The 15,133-nt window shown below is 33.6% G+C and overlaps 2 protein-coding genes across 5 annotated transcripts; both read right to left on the reverse strand.

The window, feature by feature from the left end:
• Window positions 1-258: 258 nt before the first annotated feature.
• LOC123209151 (auxin response factor 10-like) lies at window positions 259-5,113 on the reverse strand. Of its 2 annotated transcripts, none has more exons than XM_044626953.1 (5): window positions 4,471-5,113; window positions 3,143-4,331; window positions 1,081-1,985; window positions 854-902; window positions 259-539 (listed from the first exon to the last, which is right to left on the reverse strand). In XM_044626953.1, exons 2-4 carry the CDS (start codon window positions 4,250-4,252, stop codon window positions 866-868), a joined length of 2,052 nt encoding a protein of 683 aa, XP_044482888.1. In that variant the 5' UTR covers window positions 4,253-4,331; window positions 4,471-5,113; the 3' UTR covers window positions 259-539; window positions 854-865. The 2 variants fall into 2 exon arrangements, with proteins under 2 accessions (XP_044482888.1, XP_044482886.1); XM_044626951.1 differs by having other exon boundaries at window positions 854-919; window positions 4,471-5,111.
• A 4,972-nt stretch (window positions 5,114-10,085) lies between these two features.
• LOC123198244 (GATA transcription factor 11-like) lies at window positions 10,086-14,266 on the reverse strand. 3 transcript variants are annotated; one of them, XM_044612917.1, is made up of 3 exons: window positions 14,109-14,266; window positions 13,060-13,275; window positions 10,086-11,219 (listed from the first exon to the last, which is right to left on the reverse strand). In XM_044612917.1, the coding sequence occupies exons 2-3, from the start codon at window positions 13,258-13,260 to the stop codon at window positions 10,557-10,559; spliced, it is 864 nt and encodes a 287-aa protein (XP_044468852.1). In that variant the 5' UTR covers window positions 13,261-13,275; window positions 14,109-14,266; the 3' UTR covers window positions 10,086-10,556. The 3 variants fall into 3 exon arrangements, with proteins under 3 accessions (XP_044468852.1, XP_044468861.1, XP_044468869.1); XM_044612926.1 differs by lacking the exon at window positions 14,109-14,266 and adding an exon at window positions 13,987-14,078; XM_044612934.1 differs by lacking the exon at window positions 14,109-14,266 and adding an exon at window positions 13,448-13,467.
• Between the last annotated feature and the right edge of the window lie 867 nt (window positions 14,267-15,133).

The raw sequence follows: 15,133 nt of genomic DNA on the forward strand, positions 1-15,133 counted from the left end.
TATGCTAGGGTCAACAAGGAAAAGCAAAAATCTATATTCCATTAATGAGCGAATAAACCCACCAAACAGTTTCAAAAATTCAACCTCATTATGAATTGAGGGAAATCAAAATATCATTTATGCCTAATCTATTGAATAAAGTTTTCATGTTGGAATCTTTGTCAACCTTGACAGCATGCATTTGTTTAAACAAAAAATGGTTGACAAGCAGAAGCAGAGTCATAAAAGGTGTGTATGTGGTTGCTAAAACACAAAACGTACACAATGGCATAACATTATTCACCAATATCCAGTCAAACATTTAAACACATTCAGCAAGAAATGAAAAGTATTCAGTGGGCATCATAACAGTTGCAGATTAAAATCCTGTCTCACCTAAACAAATTAAGCTAAAAAACTAGTAATAATTCTGAACATTCATTATGTTCTTAAATATGTAGCATAGATTCTGCAGGAACTATGCGAATATGCTCAGGGGACCTGTCTTGTTGGGAGTGCTGAGCCCATTCTCAGCATTCCGCATCCCACTAATCCATGTCCTGCAAAACAACTTGTATTAGTTAAAGCAGTACACTAAACCTATCTAATGACAAGAACAAGCTTCTTAATAGAACAGTCGATTCTGATTGTTTAATGGTAAGTTGACAAGATTTGAATACTTTCACATGCATTGTGAATGATTTGCCCATAATGTCCAAAATAATGTTCAGTCCATGCCTTAGTTTGTGAAAAGGAGTGAGCAGAATGAGGTATATTGTAAAGGAGTGCGCAGAATGAGGCATGTAGTCTTAGCTTTGACAATAACTAAGCTGATAGCATAAAGAGGTAAAAGAAGAATCAAGATTATGTTTACCTTCCAACATTGTCACTGCCTGACCCCATCAGAATTGTTAATCTTTTGGCTGTTTTCATAAAATCACTGCAATGTCATCACGGTGGAAGATCAAATAAACCAAACAACCAAGGTCATTAACAACATCTATGATTGCAAATGTAAATATTCATGAAGTTTTCACAGAGCCGAAATGAAAAATATGCAAAAGTTAAAAATACTGTGACTCAGATTTCCACAAACAATACCTGAATGGTTCATCTCCAGTTTGTTTAACAGCTCCGGTTGCATCTTGATAGAGAACATGGCCCAAAATTTCTGATCTTTCTATCCCAAACATGTTGGCTAGCCTCTTGTATAGCTCTTCATAAGATCCAACAACTGAGAGATCAAGAGTTCGTCCCACATCCTCTGACTCCATGAATACCTTGCAGTGACCAGTATCAAGGTCAGGTTCAGTCACTCGAAAACCCCGGCTCCAAAATATTTCAGAACTTGATGACTTCTCTGGCGAAATTTGCAGCTCACGTGTGGATCCTGAAACATCAGATGATGTTTTCACTTTGTCTGAACTGCCATCTGATGAACTTTTGCCAAGAACTTGTGAAACTACACCAGTGGAACAGCTATGAGAGATCTGCTGCTCTGTGAGTATTGGTTGACCAAAGAGTAAAAACTGGTGCTTCTTCGTGTTATCAGATTTCTCCAAATTCTGACTGGAAATTCCCATTGTTAGCAAACGAGACAAATTCTCATTATTGTGCGTGTGGTTTGTCACTATGCCATCAGAACTTCTGGAATGTGGATTAAACCGCTGGAAGCTGGATGAAAACAGCCCTGACTGCAGTTTGTTGTTAAGATGGAAATCCGATAAAGATATTCCAAATTGAGCATGCCTGGCTCCCTGTATGCCTGCAGGAGTGTTGTCAGGTAGACAACACAAGGGGCTGCTGGGCCCAAGGGGGTTGCCTGTAAATGATGGCACAGAAAATTGGCCATCCAGGGGAAAGTCAAAGTGTTGCAGGAACCGCAACTTCTTTTTGGGAGGTGAAAAGGGTGACAGATGGATGACTGGCATGTTTGAAACCAGTTCAACCAACCATGGGCTAATGCGTTTCACATTTTGTAGTAAATCTGGCTCATCCCATGTCACCTGGAAAGAGGTATTAATAAGATATAAGCAGGGGCGGTAAAAGTAGAGATTGGGCAAAATTACATTATTTAATGTTAAAAAAAATAAGTGACTTTTCATTCAACAAGTACAGGGTAGAATTTATGAAATTGCATAATTGAATGAAATTTCATTCAACAAGTGCAAATAAATAGCCTTCTTTATAAGCCATTAGGTTAAGTAGTTATTCACCATATAAGACAGATAATTTGAAAATGAACTGGACCAAAACAGAAACCAATTACAAAGAAAAATGGTATCTAGATACTGAAAACTCCAAACAACAATTTAACTCAGACAAGCATCATGATAGAAGCACATACATTTCTAATTTGCCCAGACATCTTAATTTGTGGATATACGTAGTTATAAAATGAATTTATTTCACGATGCTTAATAAATAGCCAAAATAACTTTAATAAGTATACACTGGACAAGGTAATTTGTATATGTATTAAATGCGCCAAAAAAAGTCTAATTATATGTGGAATTTATTTATTGTCACCAGAGTTATTGACAGTTTCTGTAAGGTGTAGTTAAGTCTATTAAATGTCCATTCAGTCCCCAGAAAAAGCCATTTATTGAGAACGAAGATATCCCAACAAAACTCAAGGTAAACTGCCATGCATGTGGTTCTTGTCAGTCAAGGTGAGGATGAACTTCCCTCAACAAAAATGAGCAGGTACACCAGACAGATCTAACAATTTGGAATATTAAGCAACTTCTATCAAATTAAAATATATTCTAACCTTGAAATAATATAAGGTCATGACAAGAAAAGTAATAACTACAGAATCCATAGAAGTCATTCCAGAAAACTGATCCACAACTAGTCTTCCAGTAAATATTACAGCCAGAAAATAAAAAATTCAATTAAGGTAACCAATTTACTAATGTGTATATATATAGACCTAAGACAATATCCATAAACTGATATTTTAAGGACATTAGTTTTGCAAATCAGGCTGAAAAGCTGAAATGCACTTCAGGCTACAAGGACATTTAAACACTTTACAAGCTTAATGTGAAGCAAGCAATATCTCAAAATTGATAATCAACAAAAATGAGAAGCCAACTTAAAAATATTAACTACCAAACACCTTTACCAAGAAACAATCATCAAATCATAAAACCTGTACCTGGAGGAGCCGCCATGGTGAGTTAGGCCAACGGATGGGATCGGAGACCTGAACACAGGATATAGTTCCCATAAACCAACTTATCCTAGAAGAATCCTCTGTTTCAAAAGCCATCTTGAACCTCATTCCACAGTGCCAATGAACCCTCATTGCTGCCCTTACTGAAGAGGCCTTAACACAAAACTCTGGCGTGCTTCCACGGGGGTAATAAACAACTTCAAATGGCTTCCCACTCATAGCAAGTGCCACTGCCTCTGAAACAGTCTCAGGTTTCACTCTTCCACCATGGCCACACAGATTTCCACTCCCAGAAGAATTCAAACTCATGTTTCCGTTTCTCAACATCTTGTTTTCTTCCTCTCTCAAGAAGCTTGAAAATCCTCCATAAGGATTAACGCTGACACAACTTCCATGATTTGAATTCCACACGGAAGGAGAGTCATTTCCACTCCCAATCCCTTTCTTTGCTCTCCTTATCCCTACACAGAGATCACCATTTTGAGCTCTCAAGAATACAATCGAATCCCCAGCAACAAGTTTTTTCTGGTTAACAAACGTGCTCCACCCAGTAGTCAACAAATGCCTTCTTGGCGTCCCTCTATAGATATGCCTAAACTTCCAAGTCTCTCCATGGACATCTTTAGCTACTACAGTCTGGACTGGAGGATCTGCACTGTAATCCAACCTTGGAAATATGGTCTCAGCACAATATCTTGGCACAGAAAATCCACCCCCATTATTGGCATCAGATTGTGTCAAGGTTTTAGCAAATGATGCTGGCTTTTCTGACTCAGAATCAGACCCAACAGAATTCAGACTTAAACTATTGTCTTCAAAATCAAGCTCATTACCTGGTAATGGTACCAGTCTTATCTTAGCATACACTTCATCAGTTTCAGAATCAGCAAGAAACTTGAGTGAAGTAACACGGCAAAGAATAAGAGGTAGGATTGGTGTAATTGAGGAAGGGAAATTCACAGGCCCAAAGGAGTGCTCAGCGTGGCCTTGAGGAAAGTAAAACACTGTACTGTTCAACGGAGGGATTTGAACCATGGATCCTGCACACGCGTGCCATAGTTGTGGATCAATGCTCTTCTCAACCTCCTTCATTTGGGGGGGCCTCTCTGGTATCTTGAGTTCCGAAACAAAAGCTCTTAAAGCTTGAAGATTTTATTTTGTTTCTACAATCCTGTGAGTTATTTAGAAAACAAAAAAATTAGAATCAAATTTAACAAAGCAAAGAAAGCTAAAAGAAAGAGATGAGAACGTTAAATAAACAAACTTGTTAAATTATACATGAAACTCAAAATCAATCTCTAATTTCTTACCTCTGTCAGAAATCACCAGAAAACAAAACCCTTCAAATTCAACACTTTACTCTCCCTCTCTCTTTCAAGTTAGCAACTTTATCACTTAAAAGAGAACCCTTTTTTCACATTTACTCTAAACACATAACAACTCATATGAGAAAAAAAATATCCTTTTATTCTTCCAAATTTGCAGTCTTTGAACCAGAGTTGCTCTGCTTTAACTTTCTCATGCACGGACAAAAGACTTAAATTAATCGGCGATCAGAATCAGACGGTAGCAGCTTATTTGGTACAGCAGTACCACTGAATCAGCTGCTTTCATACACTTTTAAACCCCTTTGATTCTCTTACCATTACTTTCCCGTATACTAAATACGAAAACTAAAAAACAAAAATCTCGCTCTGTCCGTTACCCTTTTGTTTTTGTTTTCATCTTTTCCCTTTCTTCAGATCTACTGTGAACTTTCTCTCTCCAAGCCCAAACAAAACACACAGAGAAATCTTAAACCAGACAAATAAATATGTCCATGTCATGTCGAGATTTTGAAGTAGAAACAAAGTTAAATCTCGCGAGTTTCAGACACACAACCCACTCGATAAAATGCCACAGTAAATAAGAAAACTAAGCTGGGGTTGGGCTATTAACATCTCACAGTCTGTGTCTGCTGATTTTGTGTTTGTATAACTCTGAAATCGAAAAAGTTACACTTACCAGACAAAGTAACCATGGTTAACAAATCCAAATTTATTTAGACTAATCAGGGTTAGACTGTAGCCCATTGCACTGGAACTGAGAAACTGTTACTATTTTATTACGGTCTTTTGAAGAAAGCGTGTTAAATAATTATCTTCAAAATATTAATATCTTTGACTTGTAATATTTTGTAATTTCATGAATTAACATGACACTTATTCTGTTTTTTCCATTACATTTACTTTCATCTTTTTATGCACTCACTCTGTTCTTTCTTTTCATAAACGGAGGCGCGTGAAGAAAGTGGGGGCGATTTTCGATTAGTGTGCAGTCGGCGAGGAATTGATTGATTATACTTAGCGATGACAGAAAGTACTCGCCTTTTATTTCACCAGTCGTTTTGTTAATGGACTCATTCAATTTTAACCAAAAACGACATCCTCTCTTGCATATTTATTTCTTGAAATAAAAATATTCAAAAACACATGAACTGGAATTAGGGTAGTGCCAAAAGGCAAGGGCAGGGGGGTATCTTGCATTGTTCATGAAGTAAGAAAGAGTTTCGGGTGAGACAAAGACAGCCCGCAAACATTTTTCTTTTATTTTTTTTCTAATTATTGAAGACTTTATAATATATATAATTAATTAAATTTAAATATAACGATGCTTCTTTATCATGAAGATTTGCGGGTGAGCTAATTTTAGATGAATTTCTTATTTAAATTTTTTTTTTGAAAATAATAAAAACTTTGAATAATGCATTTTAACTGGTATCAGTCTAGATTCATAGCCTGGTATCATCTGAAACATTATATATTTCATTTTGGCATCAAATTCATACTTCATCCCTGATTTGGAAATGCTTTAAATGTAAGCTATTCTTAAGTTATTCAAGACACTATTATGGTTGTTTGCTTTGCTTTATAATCTATCCATGCAAAATGAAAAATCTAAAACTTCTTATGCTTGATCTAGATAATTTTGTGTTTTATGTGTCCATTGCTAACAAGTCGGCGTATTTTTTTGTAAAGTTAGATATATTTAGCGACTGTTTTATTCTCTTTTTAAACATTATTTTTATAAAAACCTTGATAAATCTTCATAAAGAAGTTGATTTTAGATTTTTTTTTAGTTTGTAATAATGCAATTAGGTCTTTTAGTTGTGTTTTTGTTATCCTATCCTTTTAGACAAGGTGAAGTTTAATTGTTAATGAGTCTTTCTATTGGTTCATTGTCTTCTATTAACGCAAAATTTACTTAACCATACAAAAAAAAAAAAACCCTTCTTATATTAAAATTATCACCAAACTTGTAATAAATTTTAAGATTTCAAAAGACATTAATATCATTTTTATTATATCATTTTATTTAGCAGTTGTCCACAAATAACTCATAATGAGATATTCAAATAATATATATGTCATTATGTAATTAAATGATTTTAAATTAAGAAAAAATAACTTATAATCATACAAAATATCATATAGATATCTAATTAAATACTTAAATTAGATCCTTATAACATTACTTATTTAATATAAATAACTTATAGTTTAATCCAACTATAGTTTAGGTCAAACCTCAAAGATTAGTAAAATTGATGAAATATCAGAATTTTTACGTTTATAAAACTCCGAGTTATCTAATACAGTGGTTTTAGATACACATAATATTATTTATTTAATATAAATAACTAATAATGAATAACTTATAGTTTAATCTATCTATAATGTAGGTTAGACCTCAAAGATTAGACCAAACTAGGGAGGGTTCTGACTACAAAGAGAAAAAAAAAAACTATAGTTTAGGTTAGAAAAGACTAACCATTGATCTTAATATTAAATTAAATGTTTATTGAAATGTAGATATTTGGTTTTTGGAAAAAGGTATATCTCTTATGGTGATATTGTTTCATGGAGTTCATCAACATTTGTAGCAATAATAGGCTTAACCTTGGGATGAATTAGGGTAAATTCCATATTAACAATGAGTTAAGTTAAAAGTAGCATGGGAGAAACAAAAATTTGGTAAAGAAACAACATCAATATGGACATTCAATAATAAAGTGATTTAGACACATTAAATAAAAACGAAATCAAGAAGAAAATTGGTGAAAAATCAACATTGAAATGGACAAACTACATCAACCCAATTAATGCTTTGCTTTAATTTGTGTGACCATTTTTCTACCCTTTAAAGCCTACCCATAACCCATGTATAGTATATAGTCTTTATCTTGTGCCTTAACTATTCTATATCATTATAATCTTATGGGTTTAATTTCCCAAAGTAAATGATATTGTTTCAATGTGTTTACCATTAAGTGGTCCTTTGAATTTGACTCTTAACTTGCCTCTGGACAATGGTTTTCCAATTTTAATGAAGATGTTGAAATTTCATTTTGATTTTTTCAATGTCTTAAATATATAAATTATTTTTTTTTAAAATAAGAAACCTTGGTGGTGTCTAATAGCTCCTTTGAAACAAGCCTCCCTCGTCCACCACTTGAGAGGATAATAATATGTTTCCTCAAACCCATTTGTAAGATAATTGGTAGGTTATCTAATTTCAAATTAAAAATTTTGTAGTTTAACCAAGTAGCTACACTACTCTCGTAGTAGTAGTGGGTATCTGATGTATATATAATTTTGGAATGCTTTTAATCTTTTTTATTATATGGTCCTTAAGTTAAGCCTATTATTTTACCAAATTAAAATTGAAATAATTATTGCTAATTAATAAATACTTTTAAATCAAATGGGTGGTTAATTTATTTGAATATTATGATAAATTAATTTCATACCCACATAATAAAATATTATTTTAGTTTAGTTGTGCAGGAGATTCTAAAAAAAAAATTTAACAATTTATTTATTTATTTATCTGGTTTATTATTATTTTATTATTAAGGCGGGGAATTAATTAATATGAATTTATAAAGCTGTTAGAACATCATCGCCGATTAATAGTAGGTCCCCAACCCAACCATTCCTCCTTACAAATTGATAATAAATAAACGACAACCCACCTGACAATGCCTACGACAAAACAGTTCCCTCCCGTGCCCGTCTCTTTCTTCTATCATGCGCTCTATGCGCCCAACTAATTTCATATTTCCAAAATAGTTTTACCTTTTTAACTAAAAAATTTAAATAATAAAATTATAATTTATTTATTAAAGAACACAAATAATTACTACAAATTGTTAAAATAAAAAATAAAAAACTACAAATTATTGTTACCCTTAAAATTGAATAATGATATTTTCTCATTTTCTATCTAATACAATTAATAAAATTCATTATTTTTTTTCAGAATATAACAAAAATAATTACTTTCAATATTTATTAAAATTATATGATGCTACACATTTCATCCTTAATTTATATATTTTTTAATTTAAAGTTGTCATCACAAATATTCTTTGCTATTGTCGACTATTTGATCATATCAAATTAATATGATTTTAGTTAAAATTATATTAAAATAACATAATTATGATTAAAACTACATAAAAGAAATTATATTAAAATAATATAATTTAATAAAAACTATAATAAAATAATGTGATTATCATCAAAATCACACTTAAATAATAGTAATTTCAATTAAATCGTTTCCTTTAAATACAATTTTAATTAAATCTGCTCATTTTAGTGTCATTACAACCCTAATTTTAATCATAATGTGTGCGATTACTAGTTAAGGTGGAAAATAATGGTTCTCCCTACAAAAATCATAATGACAGCTATAAAACAACCCACAGAATTGCATGTGGAGGTAGAAGTTGACTACTGGGTGGCCTGGCATCTCATCAAAGTCCAGGTGGCAGGATCCCAATGGAATATTGTTATTGTTTAAAAGGGTTGATGATTTAAGACGTGGACCCTTGATGATGTGATGGGACGTTACAAGGAAAGAGTGGGACCCTTAAAACTGAGCAGACCAGGAATCTCTGTCGTGATGTCCCCAGGTACACTGTTTAAAACTAAAATTAACATAGCTAGGCCACTTTCTGTTTCGAAAGAATTATGAAGGCCACGTGTATGGATGAGATGGAAGCATCTGCCGCTTTGCTTTAAAAGGTCTGAACTCTTTGACACTTGAATAAAAAGTTCATAAAAAATTACACTCAACTTTCCGAATGTTGGATTAGAAAGACTGTTTACTGTGTCATGTCAAGTGTCGGATCATAACTCCTAAAATCTACACCGCGTAACTTTAATTTGAAACTGTTGATAAATGAATTTTAAATTATAGTAATGAAATGATTTGAGGGCAAGAAGGTTGGTATATGGACTCATTGCATGAGATGTGTAGCACATGGGTTTGGTATCATACAAATACATAATCATGTGCCAAGAGAAAAAAAAATAAATTTGCAAGATATTGATAAAAGTAAGTTTTTCAATACCAGTTTGTTAAAGTCTGCGAAAAAATGGAGTTAAGTGTCAAAGCCACTCTAATATCTGTGGGAAAACCAGTTAAAAGTCTTGCAATCAATTGGCCAGCGAAGACTGGTAACTCTAAACCTTGTTACACCAGCGGAAAGTGATTTGTGAACATAGTCAATTGACTTGACCATTCGGTAATTTAATTTTATGTACATAAATAATAAACACAAACTTTAGTATAAACAATAACATATCACAATATGATTATATAATTTTAAATTAAAGATAAAATAATATTCAATCACATAATAAGATGTATTTGTTTATATTCAAGTTATATAATACAAAACACATACACACACCGTTGAACATATGGGTCTATAAGCTATTGGACTAACCCCAGAGGGTTCAATCTTCAATTTAGGTTGGGCTTGAGCTGAATTAAGCCCGGCCCATAAGTGGTTTTAAATAGCTTTTGTGGATCCCACCAAAAATTACAAGCTAAACTATATAGTGAGTTTCATATGAAAATGCCAGGAAAAGTGTTTGCATGCAAGAATAATTGAATAAACAATAAAAAAAAAAAGAGTACACTTTTAAGGGACCTAATGATCATCTTGTTTGTTCAGAATGCAGTCCACTGTTAACTAATTGGACAAGCACATCAGACACCACTAGAGAGCTTAAGCTTAAGAAGTCACTACTAATATTAACTTTCAATCTCTGCCTCATTCAAACATTCTATTGCCATTTTTTACCTAATGTCAAACATGTGCTCACCACCAAAGACTCCTAGTCCCTACTACTTCCTACCTCTTATTCCAATCAATATACAAAACAAATCAACTAGGATAACATAAGAAACAGTAGAACAGAAACATGAGCTTGCTGTCCTAGAAATAATTAAACAAGAAACTATCCAAATGAATTTTCTAATGTATCTGCTCATACACAGTTCCTCACAACCAGTGGTCTACTGCCTCTACTAGCCTGATTTGCTGGTCACACATAGTGGTCTACTGCCAATGCCTGTTTCTCATCTCCAGAACCCTTTTGTGAGAGTTGGAGTGCAATGATGGAACAAATGTTGGACTTGCAGCAGGTCGATACTCAGGAAGTAGGCGGCCAGATCGGTAACGAACCCCACATGCATTACATAGGGTCTTCGGTCCCAAAGGACCTTCCCTCCATTGTGGAGTCTCTGTTACCTCACAATGTGTGCATTTTCTAATTGCAACTGATCGCTGAGAATTAGGTTTCTTATTCTCCCTGGAACATGAGAGCATTGTAAGGTTCTTTTTCCTTTTCTGTTTTTTCCTGGAAGGCTTCTCAGAGTTGGATTCTGACCCTGAGTCAGAAGCAGTTGCAGGATTGTATTCCTCGGAAGCAGAGGAAGCAGGAGAGATGAAAGGGAACACAAACTGAGGCCTGACAGTTGAGATGGGCCGACGCTTGCTTCGAGTGCGCTTCACTGTCATTGGGAAGGCAAGTTTAGGGTTAATGGATGCTCGAATTTCAGTCAAGCAAGAACTGCTACTTTCAAGGACAGAAACTGGGCTGGAGGTTTGGAAAAGTTTTGATTCTTTGACATCGTTAGAATTGCTGCAGAGGATAATACTTCCACAAGAGGATGAATCACCAGAGCTTGGCAGCTGTTTTGGTTGAGGAGATCTGCTATACTGATAAAAGAATAAAATACAATCACACATAATGTTAGACGAGACAGTAACAAATATTATAGCATTTGCATGGAACTTATAACTTAAGAAAAGTTTATACTGGTCAACAAGAAAACAGAAAATAAAACATGATTATTATATGGTTTTCCCTCTGTGATAGAAGCAAAAGTTGCACTGTTAACATTTCCTATTGTTGTGGGATAAAAGTCAACTAATACCATTTAATTGCAATAATCTCATTAGATATTAATAATAACAGACTCTGAACACCTATTTACCAAGATAATTCAAACTAGAAACTGCTTTCAAGTGAGCAAACCTAAGCCAAACTCTATTAGACCAGACGGGTTTATTTGGGAGTATGTTTAGGTTTAGGTAAGCTATTTATGCTAATAATCTTCCCACATGTTTCCCAAATTCATTTGATGCCTAAGAAAAGACAAAAGACCATATGGGCTTATAATAAGTTATAAGGTAACAAACAGCCACTATAAATTGATCAAAGTTGGATTTTATGCTTAAGGTTACACCTTATATCAATACAACCTACAAATGCTGAGGTTGAGGATAAGATTAAGGTGGAATTCATGCAAGCAAGCACTGATAAGATTCCACAGCCTCCACTACTACCTACAGATTAATCAATAGGTTAGAATGTTGAGCAATTATTAATTCATTATCTCACACACAAACAGTCTCTGAAGAGTTGTACACCACAATTAATCTTTCTTCTCATAGCTTCACACTCCTATCAGACACTTGTGTGATAATCATCTGCTGTTGTGAAATCTTTTATTACCATATCATTTCTGCCATAACAAACTCTATGATAAACTAAAGTAATTTATAGGAATTACTCAAGCTGTTGGTAAATCATACATGCTTTACACCATCTAAACCCCTTATACTGATCTCCAGTAACTCCAATTAAGATCCACGCCAATAACAAACTTCTCTGCGAGACTAAAGTAGTCAATGTACATTAGTGTTCTCTCCAAAGTACTCTTCCTCTCAAAGTATTTTTCCTCTCAAGAAAGAAATGATTAAGAAGAATTAATGCAATTATCTGGTCACTTCTGTGTGGAAATGCTTTGAAGAACTTAAAACCACTATAGTTATTATTACAATTGAAGTTACAACCTCAGTGAAACTCATAAACCCCAGCCATTACCAATTTTTCAGCCAAGCATGTTATTCTATTTTTTTTGCGAAAAAAAAAAAAGATTGCTTAGCAAAAATATGCCTCAAACTTAGAATTAAATCACATCTCATTTTACTTTCCCCCACTTTCTACAATAAAAAAGATGTAAGTTCTAATCTCTCTTTTTTTTTTTTTTTTTAAAATTTAGACATTACTTGAGCAAATTCAAATTTGAAGGGCCCGATTAATGGCGGACCTGTGACAAGCCTATCATTCAAATAACCCTCAAGGTTGTAAGCTTAATGATTTTGATATCCGAAAATTCATTTTATATGAAATCAAAGAACTATTTTATATGTAGAAAATTACAGAAAACAAGGGAAAATCACTTTTTTTTTTTTTTTTCAGTCTTCTGAAACTAGTTCAAAGCATTCCAACCAAACAAGTTTTCTTCAATTTCTTGTGTTTCCTATAGTATGCAATTCTAAACAATCAGTCATCAAACTTTAATAACATTTCTAAGTTTCTATATTACTGTCCAAATCATGACAAAGTTTAAGTTCATTCAATTCAATGCCATTACCACTCATCACAAAAGCAGAATTTCACTCCCAAACAGAATTCTACAGGAGCAAAGTTTTGTTAAGGAATAACATGCATTATGTATGCATACAAGATACTTTGATTACGACAACTCACCCAGATAGAATTATTTTTTGTCACCGCTGATAAATCAGACAAAACACTCAAGGGTGGTGGCTCAAGGCTCTGAAAGTTTGCATTCCAATCTACCCCGGGATCGACATCTTCCAGTGGGAAATCAAAATGTGCCATAAAATCATCAAAGAACTCATCTGGGACGCCATCAAAATTTTCATCCAGAAACCAAGGATCACTCATGTTATTCTTCACTCTCTGATCACATTGTAATTTGAGTAAAAAGCAAAAAGGACAAGTTAGTTCTGGGTTAAAAAAACATATAGCATATTAAAGTAAAAACAAACACTCATAACATGAATTTACTAGCAGTAACAGCAAAAAGTAAACATGAAATAATATCGAAGGATAGGATTACTATGCATTTTACCTTATCCAACTAAAAATACAGTAATATAACACACTTTTATCATAAACAAAATTCCTTTATAATGACAAAATAGTTTCAACTAAAACTCTAAAAGTCCCAACATAGCACAAATTCTCAAAATCTAGGGGTGTTTTGTAATTAATTTTCCCTAATTTGACATTTTTAAAAGAGGAATTTTCGTATTATTAAAAGGAAAAGCAACTTCATCCTTTTGTTTTCTAAGATACTTAAAAAAACAGCTACGTTGCCACGTCTTTTTCAGCTAATTATCCCCATTTTCATTTTTTTACCAATATAAATTACAAACTAAACCCACCGTAAATAAATAACTACCGTCTGTTTGCCTACTGAGAAAATACATAGAAAATAACTACATACACGGCATTAACATTTATACAAAGATTTTCCCATCTCCTTCCATTTCTTCTCGTTTTTCTCAGCGACCAAACAAACATCACAAACCAAAACACCAAAATGAATGCACTGTCAGCCGAAGCTGAGTAAAAGCCAGGCGAAAAAAAGCGAGAACCACATTGTACCTCATTATTAACAATGAAAAATATTCTCAGGCTCACATTTCATTATCTTCCTTTCATTTGTCAAAAAAAAAAACCAGAAGAAAGAAACGTAACGTTAAAATAACAGCAAGAAGGAAACAAACCTATCATAAAGAAATTGAGCAATGCATGGGATATTAGAGAAGAAAGACTCTGTACTTTGTGCTGAGAAGCTGTGGGTAAGATTCCTCTGAATCTCCGTGTCTTGTTTTGGGTATTTAGGGATTTTGCTTTTGAAAGAGAGAGAGAGAGAGAGAGAGAGAGAGAGAGTGTGTGTGTGGGAATTATAATGCGAGTAACCACATGGGGTTTACGTGGGGCCCTTGCTTCATCAGCGTACATCTGTCACAGATATTTGATTGGGGAAAGACATAATTAAGTGGTGGGGTTGGTTAATTAGGTTAAGTAAAATAATTTGGAGGTAATGTTGAAACGGATAAAGCTAAAATCATATCATATATTTACGTAATATTTGATTTGTCGATGGATTTTTTCGGAAATAAAAATCTTCCTAGATTTGATTTTGATAAATGAGTTAAACAAAACAAAGAGCGAATGGAGGGTGTATGATTTGCTAACATGTGGAATCAGATGGAGGAGAATACAAAGTGGGGTCCACAATAAACTTAGGAGTAAACGTATGGAAAGAAATGAAGGAGAGGAGAGATCACCGACGACGATTAATCAACCATTTAGTTGGACTTTCCATGTGGCACATGCTGTGGTCGTCAGAATCTGTCTCCTCATTATATAATAAGAATATTATTTGATAAGAGATAATTGTAAAGATTATGAACTTATTAATAACTTATCAAAGATAAAATTAACCAATTAATGATTCTGGAAATTACAAAATTACCCGTCGGTGTATGATTTTGCGGTATTGCATTGTAGTTGAAGAAATGTAGGCTGCAAGCAAAGCAGTTAGAGAGTCGCTTCGTCTTTGAGGCTAAAATAATTACAAAAGTGCGTCGGTTCAATTTCATCATCGCTGGTGGGGTTTTCGGCTTCAGATTTTTATCATGGCCAACAACCGGATAAGCCTCAAGGAATGCAAGGCTCTTGGTTACTCAAAACTTTGTTTACTATCCATTTTGAATATCATACAATCAAATATTATTTTATTTTT

Source organism: Mangifera indica, chromosome 2 (assembly GCF_011075055.1).
Source record: "Mangifera indica cultivar Alphonso chromosome 2, CATAS_Mindica_2.1, whole genome shotgun sequence".
NCBI lineage: Eukaryota > Viridiplantae > Streptophyta > Magnoliopsida > Sapindales > Anacardiaceae > Mangifera > Mangifera indica.